Source organism: Staurois parvus, unplaced genomic scaffold (genome assembly GCF_062004578.1).
Source record: "Staurois parvus isolate SC_StPar_1 unplaced genomic scaffold, SC_StPar_1.0 ptg000682l, whole genome shotgun sequence".
Taxonomy (NCBI): domain Eukaryota; kingdom Metazoa; phylum Chordata; class Amphibia; order Anura; family Ranidae; genus Staurois; species Staurois parvus.
The window spans coordinates 13,769,861-13,795,741 of NW_028318478.1; the positions used below are offsets into that span (position 1 = coordinate 13,769,861).

A 25,881-nucleotide genomic window follows, 5' to 3' on the forward strand; every position below is an offset into this window, starting at 1 on the left:
TTTTACCTGTTTTACATCCCATATTTATTTAAAGGCTTTTAAACACTGCTCTGTGTTACATTTTGTAAATATACCCGTATGTGGGTGTTCCTGTAAATGAGTGTATATAAATGCACAAGCATATGTCTAGAGATATTTACAGGCAATTGTTTTCTCTATTTATTTTTATGCCTTTTTTCATGTTCCAGTTGTATATACTCATGGTGTACTACCGAGATATATATTGTTCCATCATTGTATGGTGTGAAAATAATGTTCCCCTTTAGGTATGGCCACATTCCTTGTAATTCCATTCCCCTGCCGGTCCAGCCCCATTTGAACCAGTTAAAGATAGCCATTCCTACTAGCCAATCAGATCTGAAGAAGAAACAGAAGTTTCAAAATGCATTACCACCCACTTTTACGCCATCAAACTCCCCGTTGATGTCACGTCCAGTCCGGCGCCATCTTGCGTTCCAAGCTGGCTATTGCAGCAGGACAGCAGCACTTGCATGTTCAAGCCCTACATGCCAATTGTATGTGTTTCAATAAATCGTATCATTTTATGCTGCACTTAGTCTGGCACCCCTCTGTTCCCTTTTATTCTCACAGAGTTCCAGCTTTGCTCTCAAGGGTTCTGCCACGGATGCTGCTTAGTTTTCATTTTGGACTTTATATGGAGTTTTATCTATTATAACTAACATTCCTCCAGCGCCAATTGTATACCATATCTTGGGTAAGTAAAAATGTATTTTATTCTCTCCCTAGACTTAAACAAGTAATTAACCCTTGCAGCATGGGTACCCGTAGTTGTTTTACTGGTGTTTACCAAGCTTTAATGTGGAAACCATATTCACATGTATTGCATGACAAATGTAGAACTTGTATGTGGTATATCAATATACTTTACTGTCATTATTATCTTCCAGGGTGTATGTTAATATAATATTAATATGTAATGCATAATAAGAAGTTAACATACCAGTAGGCTTTGTCTCTCCATTGGTAACTTGGATAACTGTTTTATTTACTCTTTTCCATTTATAGACACCTTTATCTAAGAAAAATACAAAGCAAAGATATTCTCCACTCTGAGAGGCTGTAATATTTTCAATGTCCAGATAATGAAGTGAACGTGTTTGGTTACATCTTTGATAGATTCCCTCAAGAGGGCAACACAGATTATTGTGTGAATATTCGAAAGAATCTGTATCCTTTTCCACCGAAGATAAGCACCTAGTGGTTCCGTTATGATATGTAGTTATCCATAGCAAAGCATATGAAACAGTTAGGTTAACATGACATTGAAGAGTGACCTTTTCGCCTCCCACATACGTTGCTGCATTACCTTTATTTTCATGGGTATCTGCAAGCAAAAAAAGTATCAAAAAGTGTAAAATCTTATTCTTACAATATGATCTTTACAACAATGGTAATAAGTTTCAGTCCTTATAAGGTGATTTTATAGGTGGTTTCCGGTGGCCTGGCTTACCCTCTCGCTTCTTAAAGCACACCTGTCTTTGCTCATTTGCTTTAACTTCTACCTGCTCATCCCAGTCAATATATACTTACTTTTTATTAGCTCCCTTGCTGCATTGTTCAGTGCCAGGAGCAGAAAGAAATCCCTGGTACTTCTAGGCACAGTGGAGCATGTGGCTTAATTTGTGACAACACAAGGCCCATACATACAGCCACAGGAAAGTCCATAATTCTTTGTGAGCTACAAGACTTAGAGCTTACACAAAGCTGTGATTTCACACTTCTACATCTAGGTCTACACTAAAAGAAAACCTGTGCTTTGCCCTGTAGATAGGTAATGCACCATAGTGAATGGAAAGTAAATGAAGGTCTTACTGAATCTTTTTGGTCTTGAAGTTTCACTAGGCATGTCAACAGTGCCCGCCGTTCCCACTATTGTTCGACCATGCTGCTCAGTAGGAGATAAATAGCTACAGTAATTAGATGTGAATCTCTTCGGCAGCAGGCACAAGCCTGAGAGCAGCGCTGTTAATAATAATGAAGGGGGAGGGGCATGTCAACTCACCGCTGTCTGGAAAACATATTCAGAACTCTTTGTCGCTAGTCATGCAGGTGGAAGGGACATGTCAGCTCAAGTCTCAAGGCCAAAATGTATTCTGCAACATTCCCATTGAGGAGAAATGGACCGAAACATGATACCCCAGAGGTGTTTTTTTGGATTGTCAGGTGAATGTTGGGGCAACTCAATGGTATCCATTCCTTCATCCTGCAGGAACTGCCTACATACTCTCGCCATATGAGGCAGGCATTGTTGTGCATTGGGAGGAACCCAGGATTGACTGCACCTGCGTAGGGTCTGACAATGGGTCCAAGGATTTCATCCTGATACCTAATGGCAGTCAGGGTGCCATTGTATAGCTTGTAGAGGTTTGTGCGTCCCTCCATGGATATGCCTCCCAAGACCATCACTGACCCACCAGCAAAATAGTCATGCTGAATGATGTTACAGGCAGCATAACGTTCTCCATGGCTTCTCTAGACTCTTTCACGTCTGTCACATGTGCTCAGGGTGAACTTGCTCTCATCTGTGAAAAGCACAGAGCGCCAGTGGAGGACCTGCTAATTCTGGTGTTCAATGACAAATGCCTATCAAGCTCTATGGTGCCAGGCAGTGAGCACAGGGCCCACTAGTGGGCGTTGTTCCCACCCTGGCTAGTTCATCTTTAATAGACAGACCATGATGAAATTGGAAGCGCAAGGCTGAGTTATTCCACTGAGTATCTGCACTCCATAGATGAAAGTCCGAAACATAGTCCTCCACTGGTCTTTGGCCGTGTTGCAAGTTGCTCAGCATGGTCTCAGCAGTTTGGTGACGGAAAGGATCAGCGTATAGCTGGGACATGGCCAGAAAAAAGGAGCTCACAGAAGTCAAAGCAGGGTAATGTTGTTATCGAAGATGATGTGCCCAGGCCTGAGGCTCCTCCAGGAGCAGGGAGATGAGGAATCCCACCTTCACCTTTTCAGATGAGAAAGTTCGAGGCAGAAGGGAGAAGTACAACTCGCAGGACTTCTGAAAAGTCCTGAATTTCTTACGATCCCCAGAAAAATGTTTAGATAGGGGGACCCTGGGCTCAGGAGGAGGAGGCAGTTCATTGAAGGTACAGAGCATAGTCTGTGTAGATGAATCTTTGACCTTCTGAGAATCTGAGGCAAAAGAAGTGCTTGACACAAACTGCAGCTAGCCACATAATTGAGCAAAGTCCTTATGCAGCCCCTGCACAGCATGGGATAGTGCAGTGACTGTCAGGCAGAGTGTAGTGAGCAGAGAGGCCTTCCTTTCAGACTCCATCACTGGCTGACTGGTACTGTCCCGTACCTGATAGAAGTCTGAATTGACGAGATCAGCCTCTCTTGTATCTTCAACCCAGTCCCCACTGAAGGTGAAACAGATGGTGCCGAGGGACAGGAGGAACACGAGTGCCTGTGGATATTGATTGTGGAACTTGCAGCTGGTGATGTAACCTCAGTAAATCAGATAGGGCATCCCGTCAGGAACAGAGGAGATGCCGGAACAGTAATCTGAAGTTAAGAAAGCACTCCACTGGAACTGCAAGACCTGGGTACGTGGTTTGCCGGAACTTCTGATAAGTATGAGGCCGGAGCAGACTGTGACAACCGGAGCTGATGTAATGACAGCAGGACAGGCACTCGGCAGGACTGTAGAGCCAAAACTGGAACCAGAAGTGTAGTCAGAGTAATAGCCAGAGTCCTCCTTGCACAAAGGGGCCGATACCGATCCTGCTGATGCGTTAAGGACCTTCTACAGCCCTGTCCAGCTCTCTTAGAGTAACTGCCTGTCTCCTGGAATCTCCTCTATGCTCTTAAGATTGTGCTGGGAGACACAGCAAACCTTTTGGCAATGGCACGTATTGATGTGCCATCCTGGAGGAGTTGGACTGCCTGTGCAACTTCTGTAGGGTCCAGGTATCGCCTCATGCTACCAGTAGTGACACTGACCCTAGCCAAATGCAAAGCTAGTGAAAAACAGTCAGAAACGATGAGTAGGGAAAAAGATGTCAGTGGCCTTCACCTGTAAAACCATTCCTGTTTTGGGGGTTGTTTCATTGTTGCCCATCTAGTGCACCTGTTGTTAATTTCATTAACACCAAAGCAGCTGAAACTGATTAACAACCCCCTCTGCTACTTAACTGGCCAGATCAATATCCCAGGAGTTTAATTGACTTGATGCTATACTGTGATTAAAAAGTGTTCCTTTAATTTTTTTGAGCAGTGTATTAGAAAAGTCAGTAATACTAGTGCTGAATTAGTGACTCAAAGTATTGATGCAAGAAGGTAAGCATGAAAGCCAGGCAGCTAGCATTTTCTGAAGAATGTCAGCAATAATATCCTACATATTTCGTGACAGTTATACTACAACCACGTAATACAAAACATACAAAAATATAATTAAAGAAGACTAATCCTACATATAATTTCAGCTAACCAGTAATATAATTCATACCATTTTCTGGAGAGATTACGAATGTTTTGTGAGAATTACAAAGATCCTTAGGTGTCAAAGATGTATTTGTCTCTGTTGTGCAGGTAAATATTCCACCACTGGTTGGAACTGTATATTTGGTCGCAGATGTCTTGGAGGTAAATATGTTTAATCCTAAATCTATATTTCCATATGAATACCAGGCAATATTACTTATTTGCACTTTTTTTCTGCATTCGATGTCAATGTTCTTTTTTTCTTTAATTCTAACATCTGTCTGATCTGTAAAATACAATAAATGCAAATTATTCTCATGTGATCAGAACTTATGTAGAAATATACATATATATATAAAGATTTCAGGCGCAATGGGGCTGATTTACTAAAACTAGAGAATGCTGAATCTGGTGTAGCTCTGCATAGAAACCAATCAACGTTCAGTTTTCGCTTTTATTTTTTTATTGTCAAATCTTAATTGATCAAACTGAAGTTAGAAGCTGATTGGCTACCATGCACAGCTGTACCAGATTTTTCACTTTACAGTTTTAATAAATTAACCCCAATCTGTAAAGAAATTCCTTTTTGGCACACCTCAGGCAGAATGTAATAACACTGTACATTGGGTACATTGAACCCTATAAACTAAACTGCACATCTTAACATAAGTTGTTTAGAAATGGCCACTGTTGACACTAGACAGTGACACCAGTGTAAACCGCTAGCTTTAGAGAATGAAGGAGCCTTTGCACATTCAGAAAGGGGGCTCCTAATTGGCTTGAAGCATGGCATCAAATAGTGCGGAGTCCCCCTTTTAGATTCTAAGGTGGTTGGGCCAGGTGGAGGGGTATAAAACTACCTGTGGGTGGGATCACATCCTCCTTGGACTTCTAGTTCCTGCATGACAAGATCACTGCACTAGTTGAGAATGGATCACAGCCATTGTACTGCAGTTCTTGCAGTAAATCCTGCAGGTCCCCCAGCCCTAGTCCTGGCCACAGCACTCATCCACACAGATAGCACAGAACTTCCAGCACTCACAGCATAGGAGCTAGTAAAACAACACAGCTGGATCATCGCACCTGGCGCCCAGGTCTCGCTCAATCTCCCCCTCCCACCCACACTGTAACTAGGCTCCTATCTCCCTGGCTATATCTGGTTATCCTAATGCCCTTACCTCTATTCCTTCTACTGCAATTTCTCCATTGCAACAAGTGTCCCATACTGTTTATTTTAAAGTAGAACTATAGACAAAACTTTTTTTTTTTCATTTTGGATAGTGTAAGGGAGGGTTATAACCCCTGTCAGATTTTCTTTCGTCATCTGTGTCCCATTGCTCAGATTTCCCTTCATTTCCTGTCCCATATCTAAACAAAAAGTGAGAACAAATCCCTGCAAATTAGAAAAGTTCCTTGGAGACCCCCAGGTCACCAGAACTATTGGCCCCATTGGAACATTCCCCCTCTATTACTTTTCTGAGGACAAGCTAAAATTTGGGATTTTCTTTTACTTTTACTCTTAATGATAATATTAAACAGGAAAAATAAGGAGGGTAAATCTCCCTAATGGGGACACAGACAACAATAAAAACTGACAAGTGTTCTGATCCATCTCCACTCTGTCAAAAACTAATAAAAAAAGGTTTTGCATTTAGTTACTTTAAAGTGTTTGTAAAGGCTGAAGGTTTTGTATCTTCATGCATTCTGTGTATGAAGGTAAAAAACCTGTGTGCAGCAGCCCCCCCATCTACAAAATCATAATAGTTTAACTACTGATATCCCAGTGCCTAGACCAATGTCACTGCCTGAATCTCAAAGTGAACCAGTTGTTACTATAACTTCTCATGCCTTTGCCAATTAGATCTTATAGCTTCAAGCAATTCTAGACAAGTCACTGACTCTCAGAAGCTCCAGACTGACAACACACAAGCCCAGCAAAGGTCTACAACGGTCAGCAGTTCAGCTTTCGACTTCAGTTCCTTTAGCATTAAATCGTAAACAGATGATGCAAATGATCCACAATGCCTACCCTGATCCAATGCAGCCCTCCAGTGTACCAAGAGCAACACCCAACATCACTGAGTATGACTGTGGCCAGCTATGGGGTAGGAAGGCAGATGCAACAGTTTCAGATGATAGATTAATGGAATCGATTCTGACGCAAATGGGCATGACACCTCCAGTGATTGGTTCAGTCCCAGGCATCATACAAAACATTCAATTGTGGTCAATGCTCCTTTGTTTAGGCCAGATGTTAAGGACAAAATATGTCATCGTGAATTTGTAAATTTGTTGTCTCCAATTCAACCAGATAAATAAACTATGGACAAATCTTGGAGTATTGATGTGCAGTTTTAAAGTGAAAAAAATGAAGCAGCTTTCTAGAATATTTAGGAACTGGCAGCAAGGCTTTTACACTTATGCAAGTATTTTGTGTGAATGATTGACAGAAATGAGTACCACTTTTTTTTGCTACCTAGATTTAATTTGGGGTACTTCCAAAGTATATGGGAGTTAGTGTTGATACAGTTAAGATGTTCAATTTAGACAAAAAAAGTTGGTACAAAAATAATTCAGGTTTGATTGCCAGGATGGTAGTCTGTGGTTACTTCTTATGTGTCCTCATAAGCTCACCCCCTTTCAATTTGCTGCCAACGCTTTCTCTGAGGTGTTGGCAATTGCTAAGAGAAGAGTATGTTGGATTTTAAAAGAAAGCCACTATAAATGGTACACATCATGCAGGTTTAAACATGAGTGTTCCTTCTGTGGAGGGGCTCAACCAGCCATTTGCGCCTTTAAAAAGAACAAGCAGCCAGGTACAAAAACACATCTAAATATGAACTTTCTAAACTAGAGGACGTCCGTGAGTGTGCTAAAGAATAATCTATGGTTAGATCAGTATCCTCATAAGGCCCCTTTCTCATGGGATGGACTCTGCCAGGAGTCCGCTTGCTCAGAGGGCGGACTGTCCACTGATCTCCACTGAGCAAGTAGATGACTGGTCCGTATCCATTCCGCTTATGCATAGTGGACACAGACACAGCCCAATCTCCTCTGAGTGGCCCGATGTAAATGGACTGCCTGACGATTTCACCTGACTGCCATCTGATCTGCTAGACAGAAGAATTGGATTAGATGTAACCAGGTGTAAATGGATATATGTCTGTTTACATCCACCGCTCCATAGGGGAGAATGGAGGGTCCGATCAGGTCCGCCTGAAAAATGGACATGCAGACCCGATTGGACTGCTGGTGTGAAAAGGTCCTAAATAGGAAACTAACATTTTGCAAGATGGTTTTGCAACAGACTTTTGGATCCCTTTAGCTCATCTGAGAGTATGAAATTGATTGAACAAGTCAGCAGTTGCTGAAAAAAATCAAAAAGCGTTAGAACTAGGTTCATACCCACCCTATCATAACCTTAGAATTTCTCCATTACGGTACTATTCCTAAAAACGAACCGGAAAATAACTGATTAATTCATCCTCTTTCCCATCCTACTGGCTTCTCAGTAAATGATGAAATTGATCATGAAGGATCTAGAGTGCACTACACATCATTTGATAAAGCACTATTCTTTAGTTAGAGCAGCAGGAGCAAGCGCCGCTATGACTAAGGCTGATATCGAATCGTAACTTCAACTGCTCCTGATACATCCAAATTGCTTTAAAGGATAAGTTCACCTTTTAGAAAAAATAATAAATGCACATTTTTTTGCAAGTAAAAAAATGCATTTATTATTTTTGTCTACAGGAGCCTGGAAAGCATTGCACCAGCTATCAGTAGATCGCTGATGCCAAGCAGGTCTCTTGCAGACCTGTCAGAATATATTCTTGCCATACGGGATGTACGAGCAAGCAGATATTCTGACAGGAAGCTTCAATGAACTTCCACGGTGCTCCACAGTGCCGTGGTAGTTCATTGAAAACTACAAGCCGACAACCGCTAAGGCTGTTGCAGTTCATTCATTCACAGACGTCCGTGAATGAGTGACGTGGTCGTGTGGGTGCAGATAACTTCTCCCTCATACTATCTATCAGAGGGAGGGATGGCGGCAGGCAGCGGCTGCAACTAAGAGAACATGTTACATGTTCCGCCCTAAAAACAGGTGGAACATGTAACATGTTCCCAAAGGTGAACTTATCCTTTTGTCTCTTAGGCTTTAGATTCAAACAGGATATTTATGTAGACATGTGCCTCTCAATGGGCTGCTCAATATCTTGTTATTATTTTGAGATGTTCAGAAGTTTTCCTGAATGGATGGTTCAAGAACATGCAGGTTCAATATCGATGCTGCATTATCTTGATGATTTTCTTTTTTGTGGGTCCTAAGAAGGCTGCACTCTGTCAGCAACTATTAACATGTTTTCAAATAGTTTGCTCAGATTTTTCAATTCCATTTACAGCAAAGAAGACTAAAGGCAACACCCACATTTTATCTTTTCTTGGTATAGAAATTGGTACTATTGCCATGTTTTTCAATCACCACACGAAAAACTATCTACCTTGCACACACTGCTCAGACAGGATCAGACAGGATCAAATAGCCAAATTCAGTCTTTATTGCGTAATTTGGTTTTTGCTTGCAAAATTATCCCCATGGGTTGAACATTTTGCAAGAGATTATCCTGGTCAACAAAAGGAGTAAAATCACCATACCATCATATAAGAATTACTAGATCTATGCATGATGAGCAGGGGCGGACTGACAACTCATGGGGCCCCCGGGCAATAGGGAATCACGGGGCCCCTGTGTCCTCGCCCACACTCAAACCACAAGCAAAAAAGCCTATGAAAGGTACCAGGGGCATCTCATGGGGCCCTCTACTGACCCTGGGCCCTCGGGCAGTGCCCGAGTGCACTAATCGTCAGTCCGCCCGATGATGAGTTTGCTATTTGGTTGTCCTTTTCGGAGGAGTATAATGCTGAATTCTGCTAGCAGTAAGAAGCAGTACCTAATTTGGTACTGGAGCTCTACCCTGATGCTGCAGGATCATGTACATATGAGACCTATTTACCAGTTGATCGATCCACAGAATTTTGGCTGGCCTCATGGGTCCAAGCAGATTCCATGCATACCCCAGCAATATTAGTCATTTCCCATCACTGTGGCTATGGATTTATGTGTCTTTTCTCATTCACAGTGGGAACTTTTTTGAATTGTGATGGCAGGTGGCAAATTTGAGTCATACTTGCCTGGAATTTTTTTTTTTAAAGTATTATTTTTGCATAAGGGTGTGTCTGGTGCCATCATAGAAAACAGTCTGTCCGTCTTGTCCTCTCTCTTCCATCTACTGGACTGGGTTGATTTTACGCGTGAATTGTTAAAGGTTGGACATTCCTCTCATCTCTACCAGACTCCAGGTGCCCAATATCTATTTAATTATAAACATATATTTTGAATGTAATCCCTCTAGTATGATTTTCTTCCTTTGAATCCCTTATTTTCCAGGTGACTTTCACTTGGGCCTTTTTTGGAGCCTTTTGTGCAGGGGAAATGGTATCCAAAAGTCTATAAGTGGACTTTGTACAACTACATTTAGTTTTCAGAAAATAGCGTAACTATATTAAGTTGTACTTCTAGACAGAACAAGTAGGAAAAGGGAAGCGGGTAGTCTTGTACAGGTGTAATGGTCCTTCCTAGAGAGGCGGCGCAGGCTTAGCATGATCTCTCACCAATACCTTCTGCATAAAGTTAACAAGTGTTTTTCATCTCAGGTTTTCTGCTCTGTTCAGGGTGTGTTGTAAAAAAGCAAATTGTGCTTCTAAATGCTGAACATTATTTAGTAGTTTCTTTCTTGAGGCACATAATGGTAGTGGTGCCACCCAGCTGTTGGAATTGTATTGATAGTACTCTATGGAAATCCTTGTCTTCCATGGTGCCTGCTAGCTCATTATCTTTAGTTGTTACATCAAACACTGTAGTGCCAACATTATCATCCCAGAAATTAAGGGCTTTGATATTGGCTTGTGTGAAGAACTGTTGCATGCTCTTACTGCAAAGTCTTTCTTTGATATGTTAGTGATGTGGACACTGTTTGAAGCAAACAATGTGACCACTTGGCAGAACAATTGTCTTGAAAAAAGAAACCGTTGAAGACCTCCTGACATTACCAAGACTGACTTTGCCTAAGATGACCCATCCTTGATGCAGGAGTTGGGCATATTGTGCGTCATGTGGCCCATTGATTTGTAGGTGAGTCTTGTGCACCCTTGGGATGTCTCTGCCGATAAGCAGAAGAATCTCTGCATTTCTGTCAAGAGTTTGTATGTGATCAGCTATGACTCTCAAGTAAGAGTGCTGACAAGCAGCTGCAGGAGTAGGGATCTCTCTGTTGGTTGAAATCTGGCTGTCCTTGATGAGAGTGGGAAATAGTATTTCTATGCTGCCATTAAGAGGAGCTACTGCAAGACCAGTGACTCTCCTGGCCGAAACGTCTGTGATGCCTTGTGATACCTGAAACACAGGTAGGTAGGTGTATGGTAAAGCATCTCTTTTTATGTTTAATGGGTCAAAAACTGACTTGACTCTGATCATCTAGGATCATTTACAGTCTTACAGCTTTTTAAGGTTAACCCTTGGGGTTTACACTAACTAAGCATATTTTGGCACAGGATTTGTCACAGAGTCCTTCCTCACAGACATGTAAAAAAAAACCTGCTGTATGAGACACTGTTTGGTGTGTACTTTCCTCGCCATGTTTTGCCTTGGGAGGATTACCTGTAGACAGAGTAGGACTATCTTAAAATGGATGAAGCACTTGTATGTGATCGTCACTGTCGCATTCTATGCACTCAATAGTAGTCTTGAAGTCCTTAACATTGATGTTTCATGGAAGCACATAATTTGAAGCAACCCCTGAATTTATTTAAAAGCTTTTTGCATTCTTAAAAGTTTCTTTCTGAGGCCAATACATAGTCACATAGTTAATCTGGTTGAAAAAAGACAAGTCCATCCAGTTCAACCAACAGAAAAAAATACGCTTCCTAAGTGGTTGTGGTATGCTACGTATGGCACATTGGCAATTTGGTTTTCTGTTTTCTTGTTCAGTCTTTTCAGGGACTGGAGTAAGTTCAGATTGAATATCGGTCCTCTTCACAGACAATAGACCTCTGCAATCTCTATGTAGAAGTGATATCCCAATCTTATTGCATAAAGGTACAATAATACTGCTCAAAATAAATATGTGTATATTATTCCCCCATGTCATTCATAAATCCACCCAGTTTCCCTGTTTGAAATGGCTCTTTTCCTATTAGACCCCCTTCAATGGGGATTCATCTTATCAATGCCCACAAACCTTATCCCCCTAGGATCTTTATTATGACAAAGTTTTAAAGGAATGGACATACTACGTCCCATGAATTTTATTTTTACTATTACAAAATATGCTCCCATAATCATGTATGCAGTATTTGTGTGGTCCTGCCAACATATTGTAAACCACACGAACATTGCGAAAGACGCACCACATTCAGAATTGCACAAGAAAAATGAATCGATGGTGTAATCTTTATTGGTGAAAGCTGGAAAAAATTAGTTTTCTTGTGCATTCCTCCTTATCAGTAGTACAAAAGACACATTTTTGCATAGGAAGAAGCTTTTCATCCTTCACTCCATGGGCTTCTTCCCATGAAAAACAATGTGCCCTTTCTACTAATAATAAAGAAAAACTCCTTTTCAGTTTCTACCATTAAGGATTACACCATCGATTTATTTATCTGGTTTTTACCATTATCACCAAAAGTGAAAGTTAAAAAAAAAAAAAATCTAAACTTTTGGGACACTAGTTCTGGTTAGACATGTGTAGCACTACCCCCTTAGGAGTTGCAGACGTTTGGGTCCCCCTATAGCCCTGCACAGCCAGGCAACACACATTTTCACACCAATTTGCGTCCAGGAGTCAGTAACCAGTCTTATTAGGGGGATTGAACTTGGATAGGGTAAGGGGCACATGGGATGCCCATTGGAACTGAGAAACTGAGGACAACTTCCTGGAACTATTTACAAGTCTTTACAGCTAAACAGTCTCTTTTGGAGAGCTAGCCAGCATCTCCTGTAGTATCACCCCAGATAAATTCTCTTCTTTACCCAGCTGTCTGGAGGGATCCCTGAGCAGCGGATTCGGTGTCTGCCAGAAATTTAGTGAAACAGTCCTGGGTGGCAGGCTAATCTTGTTTCCCACTAGAGTGCCTACTTCCCTTTCCTGGCCCAGGGGGTGCAGGTTTACTCACTCAATCTTTCTCCTGCGTGGCTGGTAGTTTGGTGGCTGCTACCAGGCCTTCTAGCTGAGCCTTTTTCCCTGCTACACATGTGGTTCTCACTCTGGGTGCCAGTGAAGGTCTGAGCTTTCTTCCTTCCAAGCTACACTGCCTGTAGGTGAACCCCTCTCGAGGGGGCACAGGGGGGGAACTGTCCCTGCCAGGAGAACACAGGAAATATTGCTAGCGGCTACAGCTGCTGGCAATAATCACATGAAAAATCAGACAGGCTGGCTGTACCCAAGTCGTACAACAATGGAATTGGGTACAATCAGCCTGTCCATAGATGGTTCTAATCTCAGCCAGTCCTTGCTGAACTTGCCGAGATTCAAATAATCTGTGGTCGGCTTTACAAAGAGTCTGACTGAGGAAACTCTGTCTATGTGACAACACAGTGTCTGGGGGATATAGACCTGATCATCCAACCCACCAAAAGAAATGGCATAAGCTGACTGGACAATATCGACTGGTGTCATGTGAATCCGAAATTTAAAAATGGAACAAAATTTGGCTCCTATCATTATCCGAATCTGAATTAACGAACAAATTTGAAAATTGAATTAATTTCCACATGGGCCCGAACTACTATTGCATCATGTTACGTCAACCAATCAAAACAAATGCATTTGTTAATTTCGTAATAACTTTTTTTTTCGTATTTGTTGACATTCATTACTATGTCCATTCGGAGATTTGTATACATCCGAATCTCTGAAAAATCTAATTTTCATCCGAAAATCGAAACAAATCGCACATGTCTAGTTCTGGTGACCCTGGTGACAACCAGGAATTCCCTCACTTTTGAGAGATTTCCTCTCACTTCCTATTTTGGCTATGGAGCAGGAAGTGAAGGAAAATCTCCACAATTAAACACAGATGGCAAAAAAATTATAAAGGTTATACCTACCCTACTCTATCCAAATTCAAAGAGGAGTTCCAGCCGTTTTTGTGTTTATTAAAAGTCAGCAGCTACAAAAACTGTAGCTACTGACTTTTAGTAAACTCACACTTAACTGTTCCGGGGTCCAGCGATGTGCTCTCCCGCGCCATCCCTTCTCTCCTACATGTCGCCGACATCTCAACTGTGGGCACCAGGCTGTGACAGCTTGCGGCTTCACAGCAGGGTGCCCACTGCACATGCGTGAATCACGCTGCGCCTCCTGATTGGTCCGGCAGTCTTCTGGGACCTGTGGAAACTCCCAGGAGACTGCGGGAGGAAGGAGGGGGCAGCAAACTGAGCCAGAAGTGGGAGCGAGTACCAGTCAAAAACAGGTATCCACTCCCCCCCAAAAGGTGCCAAATATGGCAGTGGAGGGGGAGAAGAGGCAAATAAGAGGAGCTTCCGCTTTTAAGTGAAACTCCGTTTTAAAAAAAACAAGTTTTTGTTCTTTTTGAACTGCAGCTGAAAAGAGTAAGGTCACTGATGTCTATTTTCCCTGCAGAGTTTTCTGGATCTCAAGAATGACTTAAAAGAATTAGAAATCATTTTGCACAAATGACTAATGTCACAATGAAAATGCAGATATTTTAATATATTGTACAGACAACAGCCTTACCTCCAGGTTCCTGACAACAAGATCCACCAGCTTGGGCTCCCTTAACACTCATGTTATCACATGTTTCTTCATTATTTCCTAATTTAAATAAATATATCAGTTTAAATGTCATTTAAGGGTAGAGTAGTAAAAACATAGCACTCAGCCTTATATATAGTAATAATTACAGAACTGTATATAAAAAAAACTCCTCCTGTGCTCAGTGTAAGATAATCAATTGTAAATACCAAATAAATGTAAATAAAACTCCAATAGTGAACAATGTGTGAAAAAGGTAATCCTAAAAATAAACTTAAAAGCTAGGGGCATTGTGCTCTCTAGAATGCCGGGATAAATGACACCAGAATAATTAAGCAAGCATTTGGGTCACTGTCTCTTTAAATATCTCAAATCCAGATATGTTGTAAATACATGATACACCCAGTAGATAAATATTGATAGCACACAGTGATAAATGTGCCCACCAAAAGGTACAAAAAATCCACTTAAATATCAGACATTATCATATAGAGTCTTGTGATAAGTGACCTACAGGGACCAGAAATCCTTGTTGTGATCCCCATGCTCTCACCAACACAGAGCTATATTCGCTTACCAGAAATTTAGACCCCAAACTCAAAGAGGTCAACAGTGCTTAAACATAGGACTCAGCTCAAGGGTCACACTGCAGCAAGGACAGGCAGCTCCTTAGCTACTTGCCTATAGGGCACTTTTACCCCTGTCCTGCCCAGACCAATTTTTAGCTTTCAGCGCTGTTGCACTTTGTATGACAATTGCGCGGTCGTGCAACACTGTACCCATATGACATTTTTATCATTTTTTTCACACAAATAGAGCTTTCTTTTGGTGGTATTTAATCACTGCTGGGTTTTTTATTTTTTTGCACTATAAATGAAAAAATAGCAAAAAACTTGAAAAAAAAAGTATTTCTTTGTTTCTATTATAATATTTTGCAAACATGTACATTTTCTCCTTCACTGATGTGCGTTGATGAGGCTGCACTGATAGGCAGCACTGATAGGCAGGACTGATGAACACTGATGAGGTGGCACTGATAGGCAGCACTGATGAGGCGGCACTGGTGGGAATTGATGGGGAGGCACTGATGATGCTGCACTGATATGCAGCACTGATGGACACTGCTAGGCAGCACTGATGGGAACTGCTAGGAGGCACTGATGGGCACTGACTGGCGGCACTGACGGGTGGTACTGATGGGCGGCACAGATGGATGGCACTGCTGGGCAGCACTGATGGGTGGCACTGCTGGGCACTAATGGGTGGCACTGCTGGGCACTGGTTGGTGGCACTGCTGGGCACCACTGCTGAGCACTTTTGGGGCTGCACTGATAATCAGGGCACAGGTAATCAGTGCCCTGATTATCAGTGCAGATGTCCTCTGTGACACTTGCTGGTTATCGTCAGTACTTTCCTCACATTGTGACAGCGAGAGGAAAATGCTGGCAATAACTGCCAACTGTATTTACTTTGTGATCAACTGTGTCATTGGACACAGCTGATCATATGATAAAAGGCCACTGTGATTGGCCCTTTACTTTGTCATGTGATCAACTGTGTCTGTAGGATAGAGAGATCGCAGACAGTGCCGGGTGCGTGTCATATGACGTCCTCTCAGAACTGGAGTTCCTCCCAGAACTGGACAACTGTGCTGTAGCTGTGGTTAAAGTGGTTGTAAAACATACCCAGTCAAGTCACTGGCCTCAGGTGATACACAGAGATGAAACAAATCCTCCTACATAAGTTGTACCTGTTTATCTGTAGTCTTCTCTTCTCTACATCAGTTCAAAGTCCATAATATATAAAGCTTGTCTGAGCTGTCAGAAAAAGAGGACAGAGAGCTGAAATTACCCACTGCAGAGCTCAGTAAGGAGAGCTCTGACAGCTGATTGGAGGGGAGGGGCAGATCCGCTTCACGCTGCACACAGGAGCAGAGCTGAGGCTGTCAATCAGCTGGAAATCCATCCTCTGTCACCTTTATTTCTCTTGGAGTCAGGAAACCTCAGAAGTGATCCATCCTGATAGCAGTGAAATTACAATTAGTGCTCCTAATTGAGGCAAGGGATATATAGGGGGATATGCTTTGTTCATATTTCATGTCTGAGGTTTACAAACACATTAACTCCTCTGCCTCTTATTACACAATAGCCTCTGATGGTAACTGCTGTAAGTTTGTGCCAAACCACATACTCATTACAAGCCTTTATATGTCACGAAAGAAAGAAGGAAGAACTATAGTGCATTACAGTAAAAACAGCCAGTGTTCCCTTTGTACTCACAAAGGGAAAAAAACAGCGTATAATCAACTCAGCATTCCACCGGTGTGTATGCACTATGACTTCAGCTCCAAAGTTGATTGCTGGCACCTGTAGTTCACTCATCACTGGACTATATATATGATAATCTCTGCCATTTAAGAGGACTTCTTTCACCTTTTTGTGGGCACATTTATCACTGTGCGATATCAATATTTACAGTAATGTACTAGCTGTATCATGTATTTAGCACATATTTGTAGTTGAAATATTTAAAGGGACAGACCACCTATATGTTTGCATAATAGCTACAGAACTACAGGGCCAATTCTAGTGAATTCATACGAGTCAGGCCAGGAGTTTCTGCATGCAGTGCAAGTTGAAGTAACCCCCAAAATTACTGTCCAGTCACATCATGGAAAAAAAAAGGAATGTGTTTCTGCTCCCTGGGTGCACACATCCTACCTTAAAGAACAACTTCAGAGGTATAAAATTGTCCTTAGAGTGCAGTGGTCAGGAGTATGAAATGTACAACATAGTGCCTATAATACAGGGCTAAAGAGAGCATAACACACAGGGTGCACAAGTCAGGAATGTGTGAAATGTGAAAGAGTTCAGAGCAGGGGCGGACTGACAACTCATGGGGCCCCCGGGAAGTAAGAGATAATGGGGCCCCCTGTGCCCCGCCTACACTCAAGCCACACACACAACACCCCTACCTACATATTGCAGCTCAGCTGCATAGAAGGGGCATTTAAATATTTACTGCATCAAAGACTGCATAAATGTTCCTGGCTTCTTTCCGTAGAAGCCACTGGGCACTTCCAGGTTTAAAGATGGCTGCCATGTGGGGGAAGTAAAAGAGAGAGAGGAGTGAGAGGGTGAAAAAGAGGAGGGGTGTGAGAGAGAGAGAGAGAGAGAGGAGAGTAAGAGAGGAAGGGATGAGAGAGGAGGGTGTGTTTTAAGCTGCACTAAAAATTGGGCATGGCTTAAAAGGGGTGTGGTTAAATAGTGTCTGAGATGACTTATATAGTGCAGAATGAGGTAATGTTAAATAGGGAATGTACAGTGTGGAGTGTATGACAGTGTGTAGTATGTACAGGGAGAGGAGTGCGGAGTGTATGGCAGTGGGTAGTATGTGTAGGATGGTGTCAGTAGGTGGTGTCAGTAGTTCTTCATTTTTATTTGTATTTTATTTATTTTTTTACAATTTTATGATTTTGTTTTACAAGTTAACGTTTTATTTTCATCATTTTTTTTCAAAATGCTTTTGGGTGGCTAGTGGATGGTATCAGTAGAGCAATGGCAAGGGTGTCAGAATTTTTTAAGTTTTATTATCTATTTTTTTTTATTTTTTACAATTTATTTCTGTATTATTTTTTTCAAATGATTTTGTGGGGGCAGTGGACAGTGTCAGGTTGGAGTGAACAGGGAGCACTAGTATATGTTGGGCTTTCATTAGATTGGGATGAATAAACAGAACCTGTACCCCCTTATTTGGGAAGGAAGGGAATGGATGGAGGGAAGGAAGGAAGGAAGAAAAGGGAGGGAATGGATAGAGGAAGGAAGGGGAGGGAAGGAAGGAGGGGTGGGAGGAAAGAATGAAGTGAGAGGATGGAGGAAGGAAGGGAAGGAAGAAAAGGGAGGGAGGGAATGGATGGAGGAATGAAGGAAAGAAAGAAAATGTATGGAGGAAGGAATTAAGGAGAAGGAAAGAAGGGGAGGAAGGAAGGGGAGGGAAGAAAGAGAGGGAGGGAGAGAGGGAGTGGATGAAGAAAGAGGAGGGAAGGAAGGAGGGGTGGGAGGATAGAATGAAGGGAGGGGATGGAGGAAGGAAGGAAAGAAGTAAAGGGAGGGAGGGAATGGATGGAGGAAAGAATGAAGGAAAAGGACAGAAGGGAGGAAGTTAGGAAGGGAAGGAGGGAATGGATGGAGAAAGAAAGGGGAGGGAAGGAAGGAAGGGAGGGGAGGGGAGGAAGGAAGGGGAAGAAAGGAAGGGAATAGATGGAGGAAGGAAGAAAGGGGAGGGAGGGAAGGAAGGAAGGAAGGAAGGAAGGAAAAAGGAGGAAGAGAATGAATGGAGGAAGGAAGGAAGGGGAGGGAAGGAAGGAGGGGTGAGAGAAAAGAATGAAGGGAGGGGATGGAGGAAGGAAGGGAAGGAAGAAAAGGGAGGGAATGGATGGAGGAAGGAAGGAAAGAAAATGGAAGGTTGAAATAATGAAGGAATGAGAGGGAAGGAAGGGAGGAAGGAAGGAAGGAAGAAAAGGGAGGGAATAGATGGAGGGAGGAAGAAAGAAGGAAGGGTAGGGAGGGAGAGAGGAAGGAAGGGGAGGGAAGGAAGAAAAGAGAGGGAATAGATACAGGGAGGAAGGAATAGTAGGGAGGGAGGGAGAGAGGAAGGAAGGGTAGGGAAAGAGAGAGGAAAGAAGGGGAGGGAAGGAGGAAGAAAGGAAGGAAGTAAATAAAAGGAGGGGAGGGAGGAAAGGATGAAGGGAGGGTATGGAGGAAGGAAGAAAAGGGAGGGGGGAATGCATGGAGGAAGGAGATGGATGGAGGAAGGAAGGAAGGAAGGAAGGAAGGAAGGAAGGGGAGGGAAGGAAAGAAGGAAGGAAGGAAGGAGGAAAAGGTAATGGATAGAGAAAGGGAGGGAGGGAGGGAGGGAAGGATAAAGGGAGGGGATGGAGGAAAGAAGAAAAGGGAGGGAGGAAATGGATAGAGAAAGGAAGGAAAGAAATGGATGGAGGAAGGAATGAAGGAAAGGGAGGGAAGGAAGGAAATGAAAGGAGGGGAAGGAGGAAAGAATGAAGGGATGGGATGGAGGAAGGAAGGAAGGGATGGGGTGCGGAAGGAATGAAGGGAGGGAGGAAGGGAGAAAGGAAGGAAGGATTGAAGGAAGGGGAGGGAGGGGGGAAAGAAGGAAGGAAGGAATGATTGAAGGACAAGGAGGAAGGGAACGAATAAATGAAGGGAGGGGATAGAGGAAGGAATGAAGGTAAGGAAGAAAGGGGAGGGAGGGAGGGAGGGAATGGAGGAAAGAAGGAAGAAAATGGATGGAGGAAGGAATGAAGGAAGGGGAGGGAAGGAAGGAGGGGAATGAGGAAGGAAGGAAGAAAAAGGAGGGAGGAAAAGGATGAAGAAAGGAAGGAAGGAAAGAAGGGAGAGCGAAATGGAGGAAGGGAGAGAGGGAAGGAAAGGGGAGGGAAGGAAGCGAGGAAGGGAGTAAGGAAGGGAGGGAGGAAGGAAGGGAGGAAGGAAGGAAGGTAGGAAGGAAGGATGGAAGAAAGAAAAGGGAGGGATGGAATGGAGGAAGAAAAAAGGGAGAGAGGGAGGGAATGGATGGAGGAAGGAAGAAAATGGATAGAGGAAGGAATGAAGGTGGGGGAGGGAAGGAATGGACAAAGGAAGGAAGGAATGAAGGAGGGTGAGGGAAGGAAGGAAGGAAGGGGAGGGAAGGAAAGAAGGAAGGAAGGAGGAAAAGGTAATGGATAGAGAAAGGAAGGGAGGGAGGGAGGGAAGGATAAAGGGAGGGGATGGAGGAAAGAAGAAAAGGGAGGGAGGAAATGGATAGAGAAAGGAAGGAAAGAAATGGATGGAGGAAGGAATGAAGGAAAGGGAGGGAAGGAAGGAAATGAAAGGAGGGGAAGGAAGAAAGAATGAAGGGATGGGATGGAGGAAGGAAGGAAGGGATGGGGTGCGGAAGGAATGAAGGGAGGGAGGAAGGGAGAAAGGAAGGAAGGATTGAAGGAAGGGGAGGGAGGGGGGAAAGAAGGAAGGAAGGAATGATTGAAGGACGAGGAGGAAGGGAACGAATAAATGAAGGGAGGGGATAGAGGAAGGAATGAAGGTAAGGAAGAAAGGGGAGGGAGGGAGGGAATGGAGGAAAGAAGGAAGAAAATGGATGGAGGAAGGAATGAAGGAAGGGGAGGGAAGGAAGGAGGGGAATGAGGAAGGAAGGAAGAAAAAGGAGGGAGGAAAAGGATGAAGAAAGGAAGGAAGGAAAGAAGGGAGAGCGAAATGGAGGAAGGGAGAGAGGGAAGGAAGGGGAGGGAAGGAAGCGAGGAAGGGAGTAAGGAAGGGAGGGAGGAAGGAAGGAAGGGAGGAAGGAAGGAAGGGAGGAAGGAAGGGTGGAAGAAAGAAAAGGGAGGGATGGAATGGAGGAAGAAAAAAGGGAGAGAGGGAGGGAATGGATGGAGGAAGGAAGAAAATGGATAGAGGAAGGAATGAAGGTGGGGGAGGGAAGGAATGGACAAAGGAAGGAAGGAATGAAGGAGGGTGAGGGAAGGAAGGAAGGAAGGAAGGAAGGAAGGGGAGGGAAGGAAAGAAGGAAGGAAGGAAGGAAGGAAGGAAGGGAGGAAGGAAGTAAATGAAAGAAGGGGAGGGAGGGAGGGAGGGAGGAAATAATGAAGGGAGGGGATGGAGGAAGGAAGAAAAGGGAGGGAGGGAATGGATGAAGGAAGGAAGGAATAGATGGAGGAAGGGATGAAGAAAGGAAGGAGGGGAGGGAGTAAGAAAGGAAGAAAAGGGAATGGATAGAGAAAGGAAGGAAGGGAAGAGAAGGAAGAAAATGGAGGGAGGGAATGGATGGAAGGAAATGGATGGAGGGAAGAATGAAGGAAGGAAGGAGGGAAGAAAGGAAGGAAGGAAGGAAGGAAGAAAAAGGAGGGATGAAATGGATGAAGGAAGGAAGGAAGGAAGGAAAGAAGGGGAGGAGAGGGAGGGAGAGTGAAAGGAAGGGAGGGAAGGAAGGAAAGAATGAAGAGAGGGTATGGAGGAAGGAAGAAAAGGGAGGGAGGGAATGGATGGAGGAAGGAAGGAAATGGATGAAGGAAGGAATGAAGGGAGGGGAGGGAAGGAAGACAGGAAGGGGAGAGGGGCTGGACACTGTAGAGAAGACAAGATATCAGAGGGGGGGGGGAGGTGAGGAGCACAGACGGGGGGCCAGGAGGGAAATCCGATGCACAGTCTGGGATGATCGGTGCAGTGGAGTGACAGTGACAGCATCGATCTCCCTGCATGCATTTCAACGAGGCAGCAGGAAGTCTCTCCTTCCTGTGGCTTTCAGCTGCTTCACTGAAATCCATGCAGGGAGATCAGTGCTGTCACTGTCCCTTCACTGCACCGATCACCTCCAACTTTGCTCCTGATACATATCATCCATGGGGGCAGGGTGTGTGCGAGGTGTGTGCGGTGAACACCCTGCCCCCATGGATGATATGCCTCTCCCCTTCCCACTGCTCAACGGCTCCATCACCAGCACGGTGCCTGGACCTGTCAACCGACTCACTCTGCCACCAAGTGAAGTGACAGGTGAGCTACTTCTGGGTAAGGATCTGAGACAGCCTCCTCCGCCGCTTCCCACACTGTCACTGGACAATGATCCTCTCACAGACCCCTACGGACCCCGGTCCCTTGGGCAATGCCCGAATGGTCAGTCCGCCCCTGGTTCAGAGTGTAGAGCTCAGAACTGCATAGCATAGAGCGTACAAGGCTCAGGAGTATGAAAAATACAGAGTGCAGGGCTCAGAAACATAATATGCAGGGTGCAGTCATATAGTTATAACATAAAGTTATAGGACTGAAAGCTATTATGTTGGAACAATGGGGGAAAGGTATAACTGGAGGAAGCAACATATTCATGGGTACTAAATGACAAAAATGAATTGACTGTGTTCCTGGGATAGTATTCTGAGTGATTTATCTTATATTCTGTCTGTAACCGTTTTTATCTTGTAAGAAATATGCAGGAGGTATAGCTTGGATTAATGGACCCTCACTCAAGGTGAGCGGACTTGTCAAGATGTGTAGTAAATATGAGCCGGCTACCTGGTGCATTCCATGGTCCAAATCTGTATTAGCTATATATTAAAAATGACACAGTAAACACAACTAATGCGGTTCGGTCATCGGTCACTGTAGCCGAAACACGTTAAACAATAAGATAAAATTCTAGTGCAAAAAAAGAGGTAGAGGACATGTGTACACAAGCAATTATATAAATTAAATGAGAAGAGCGGCTTCCTTCTCCACTTCAGATTGCCTCCTTGGACTTCATTTCCAGCGCAACCATCGGACATTTTTCCACTAGCGGTTCCCTACGGGATGGAGAAGAGACCCGCTTTCTGCATATGCAGGTATACTTTACCATTATTTCCTCCTGTGAATGCATCTCTACTGTTTGTCATTAAAGTTTTTTACCATAATGCACTTAGTGGCACCTCCTTCCCTCTCTCCCTTGTGAAACGCGTTAGAGGTATTCACTCTGTTGCATTTAATATGTAGCTAATAAAGATTTGGACCATGGAATGCATTGGGTAGCTGGCTCATATTTTCTATGGATTTATGCCTTGGGAGTACACACCCCAGCCTAGAGCACCGATTCCCAGCAACTGAATTATAAATAGACCAGTAGAGCATGGGTATAGTTTTCAATGATTTGTTAGGATGCACCAGAATGTATTGTAAAGAGGAATGCCCTGAGTGAAGGTGGACCAAGTGCCTTGAGAAAGCATGCACTTTGCACAAGAAACAGCTGTTGACCTGATAGTTTTATTTGTGTAGGGATCCACTGCCCTCTAGTGTCAGCTGCTAGTATTACACTGTAATGTACATTGTATAATTATGTATGTCAATTCTTGACTCTGAGGTTGTTAGGAAAAGATCTCTAGGGCAACATCTTATAAGGTCTGTGCTCCCTCCAGAGACACTAACAGTGTGTGCCACAGATCTGTTTGATTTATATTGCTGGAACTCTTATTTATTTATTTCAGGTACTTATATAGCGCCATCAATTTACGCAGTGCTTTTACATATATATTGTACATTCACATTGGTCCCTAACCCTCAAGGGGTGTACAATCTAAGGTCCCTAACTCACATTCACATACTAGGGCCAATTTAGACAGGAGCCAATTAACCTACCAGCATGACTTTGGAGTGTGGGAGAAAACCGGAGCACCTGGAGGAAACCCACGCAGGGAGAACATGCTAACTCCAGGCAGGTGGTGCCATGGTTGGGATTTGAACCGGCGACCCTAGTACTGCCAGGCAGAAGTGTGACCACTTAGCCACTATGCTGACCCCCTGTACTGCTTTAGAGGGAGCACCTATGTTAGAGGAGGTAGAGACAAATATGAGTACTCCCAGTAATGGAATGAACAAAGGACAAGAGACTTGCTGGGCAGATTGAATATTAGCCTGCTGTTCTCATATGTTTCAATGTCTGAAATGGCACCAGAGGTTATTAGTACCTGTGCTATTGATCGTTGTCTATACAGTGCTGTGCATAAAGAAATCAAGTTATGTTATATTCATACAGTTGTTAAAGTGGTATTATACCCAAAAAATAAAATGTATTAAATTGCAGCTCATTAGCTCCTACATGTTGTTGCTGCATTAGTTTTCTTTTTGTAAGGTTTTTGTTTTCCTTTATTTTATCTGGTGATCTAGCCAGTAAGTCTGTTATTTTTCAACTTAACAAACCAAGCTGTCCAAACAAAGAGGAAGTTAGAGGGCTGCGACAGCCCATATACCATTATCAGGGGTGCTTACAATGGTAACCTTTTATTCATTTTTGTAAACCCTTTATGCCCAAATAGAAAAAAACTATTTGCTGTAACTGCTTATAAACTATTAGCTGTAGTTCTTCTTCAGTTTTTTTTATTCAAATCCATGTAATATACTAGTTTAACACTACACTCTCCCCAGACTGGCAATGCGGCTTTCCAAAGGTGTCTGCTTAACTACTTCATCCAGAATGCAGACACCCTGAGATAGGAAGTGTGTTACTGGCTGGATCACGAGGTGAAATAAAGAGGGAAAAAAGGCAAAAAAAAACCTAATGCAGGTACCACATCTAAGGATTGGTAGGCTGCAAAATATTATATATATTTTTTGGGATTTAACACCACTTTAAGCAATATGATGAAAAGGGTCCGCAAAAGATTTCTATATATGTGGCCAGAGTGAGAGAAACATTGGCTACAGCTGCTCTCTGTAGCTGATGCCCTGCAATGCTGAACTAGTTAACAGCTATTTCAGTGAAAGGAGGGAGCTGTAGAGCAGGAAGAGTTCAATATACTAAGTTAGATAGCAATGCACCGTGGGAACTGTAGTATTGAGGAGAGACTCTACTGTGTAACAAAGAGCTTTTGAACTACATTCCCCAGAGAGGAGATTACCAGGAGGAGGGGAAAGAGCTGCATTTTCCCAGGCTGTAGAGTACACAGCTTCCCCTTGCCATGAGGGAGACCAGAGAGTGCACATCAGTGTCCAGTGTGTACCATCACTACTGCATATCGAAGGCCTGGAGCAGACAAGATCCGAAGTGCTAAGTTCAGGGGTGCCAACAGAAAGAGCTAACTGAGTGCAGATCAGAGAGTGGACTAATCTGTGTGTGACCAAAAGATGAGCTGCAGTATCGCTGTGACTAGGGAGATTCAGCTGCAGTGATTTACTATCTGCTGCTAGAACTATTCTTATGTGCACAATGGTACAGATGGGCCCCAACACTAGCTGGCTGAAGAGTTAGGTATAAAAACTGTTCCTGAAGCTTGATAAAATCTGGAGCAGTTGGATCAATGCCTTTGGTATGTGGTAGCGGTCCTGTTTTCAATCCTATGATTCTGACCTCTCCTTTATGTTTTCTTGTCTCCTCCACCTTTTCTCTCCCCCCCATTTCCACAGTACTTTTATGAAAGTTGGTAGTAACCCAATTAATTGATGGTTTCCTGTTTCTCTTCACTTCTCATATAACTATTCACCCTTGTGGTTGACAAATAACTATGCAAACACAGCTTCCCTTTTTTCTAATATGTTGCTCCCTTTTTGCTATGTATGCATCTGGATATCTTCCGGATGAGACTGCTGTATCTTTGTCTCTATTTTATTTAATTGCTCAACTGATGTATGCCGCTTTATTTGTATGCTACATTACAATTAATAAAACCTTCACCTGATAAAAACAACTGTCACTTTACAGTTACTAAGTGGAGTCCTTTACTTATTGCTTATGCTAAGAGGCACCACTCAAGGGCTATTACACCGTATTCTAGCCGTTCTCCTAGAGTGCACTCTAGATTAGGTATAGTATCATTAGTCACATTGCAGTTAATGCGTATATGTACTGTTTATTGTTGCTTTTGCTGATTCATGAGTTAATCCCAGACTAGTGGTCCAGAACTCTATTCTAAGTTACCTTGGCATAGTGAATATACTGTCTAGAGGGCTGTGTGTGAACCTACCTTCTGTGTGTTAATTTATGCTCAAACCACCATTTATTCTTACCCCTACAAATACATTGGGTTTATGTATCACTAAATGGTCTTGTGTCTATTTTC

At 43.2% G+C, this 25,881-nt stretch overlaps 1 protein-coding gene across 1 annotated transcript in view; it reads right to left on the reverse strand.

The window, feature by feature from the left end:
- LOC149447602 (uncharacterized) overlaps window positions 1-25,881 on the reverse strand; it is a 42,020-nt gene that overhangs the window by 12,644 nt on the left and 3,495 nt on the right. Inside the window, exons 2-4 of the mRNA XM_089652351.1 lie at window positions 14,274-14,351; window positions 4,481-4,741; window positions 962-1,345 (exon numbers count right to left, since the gene is read on the reverse strand). Coding sequence (XP_089508477.1) covers window positions 962-1,345; window positions 4,481-4,741; window positions 14,274-14,351 — 723 coding nt within the window. The remainder of the gene's footprint in view (window positions 1-961; window positions 1,346-4,480; window positions 4,742-14,273; window positions 14,352-25,881) is intronic.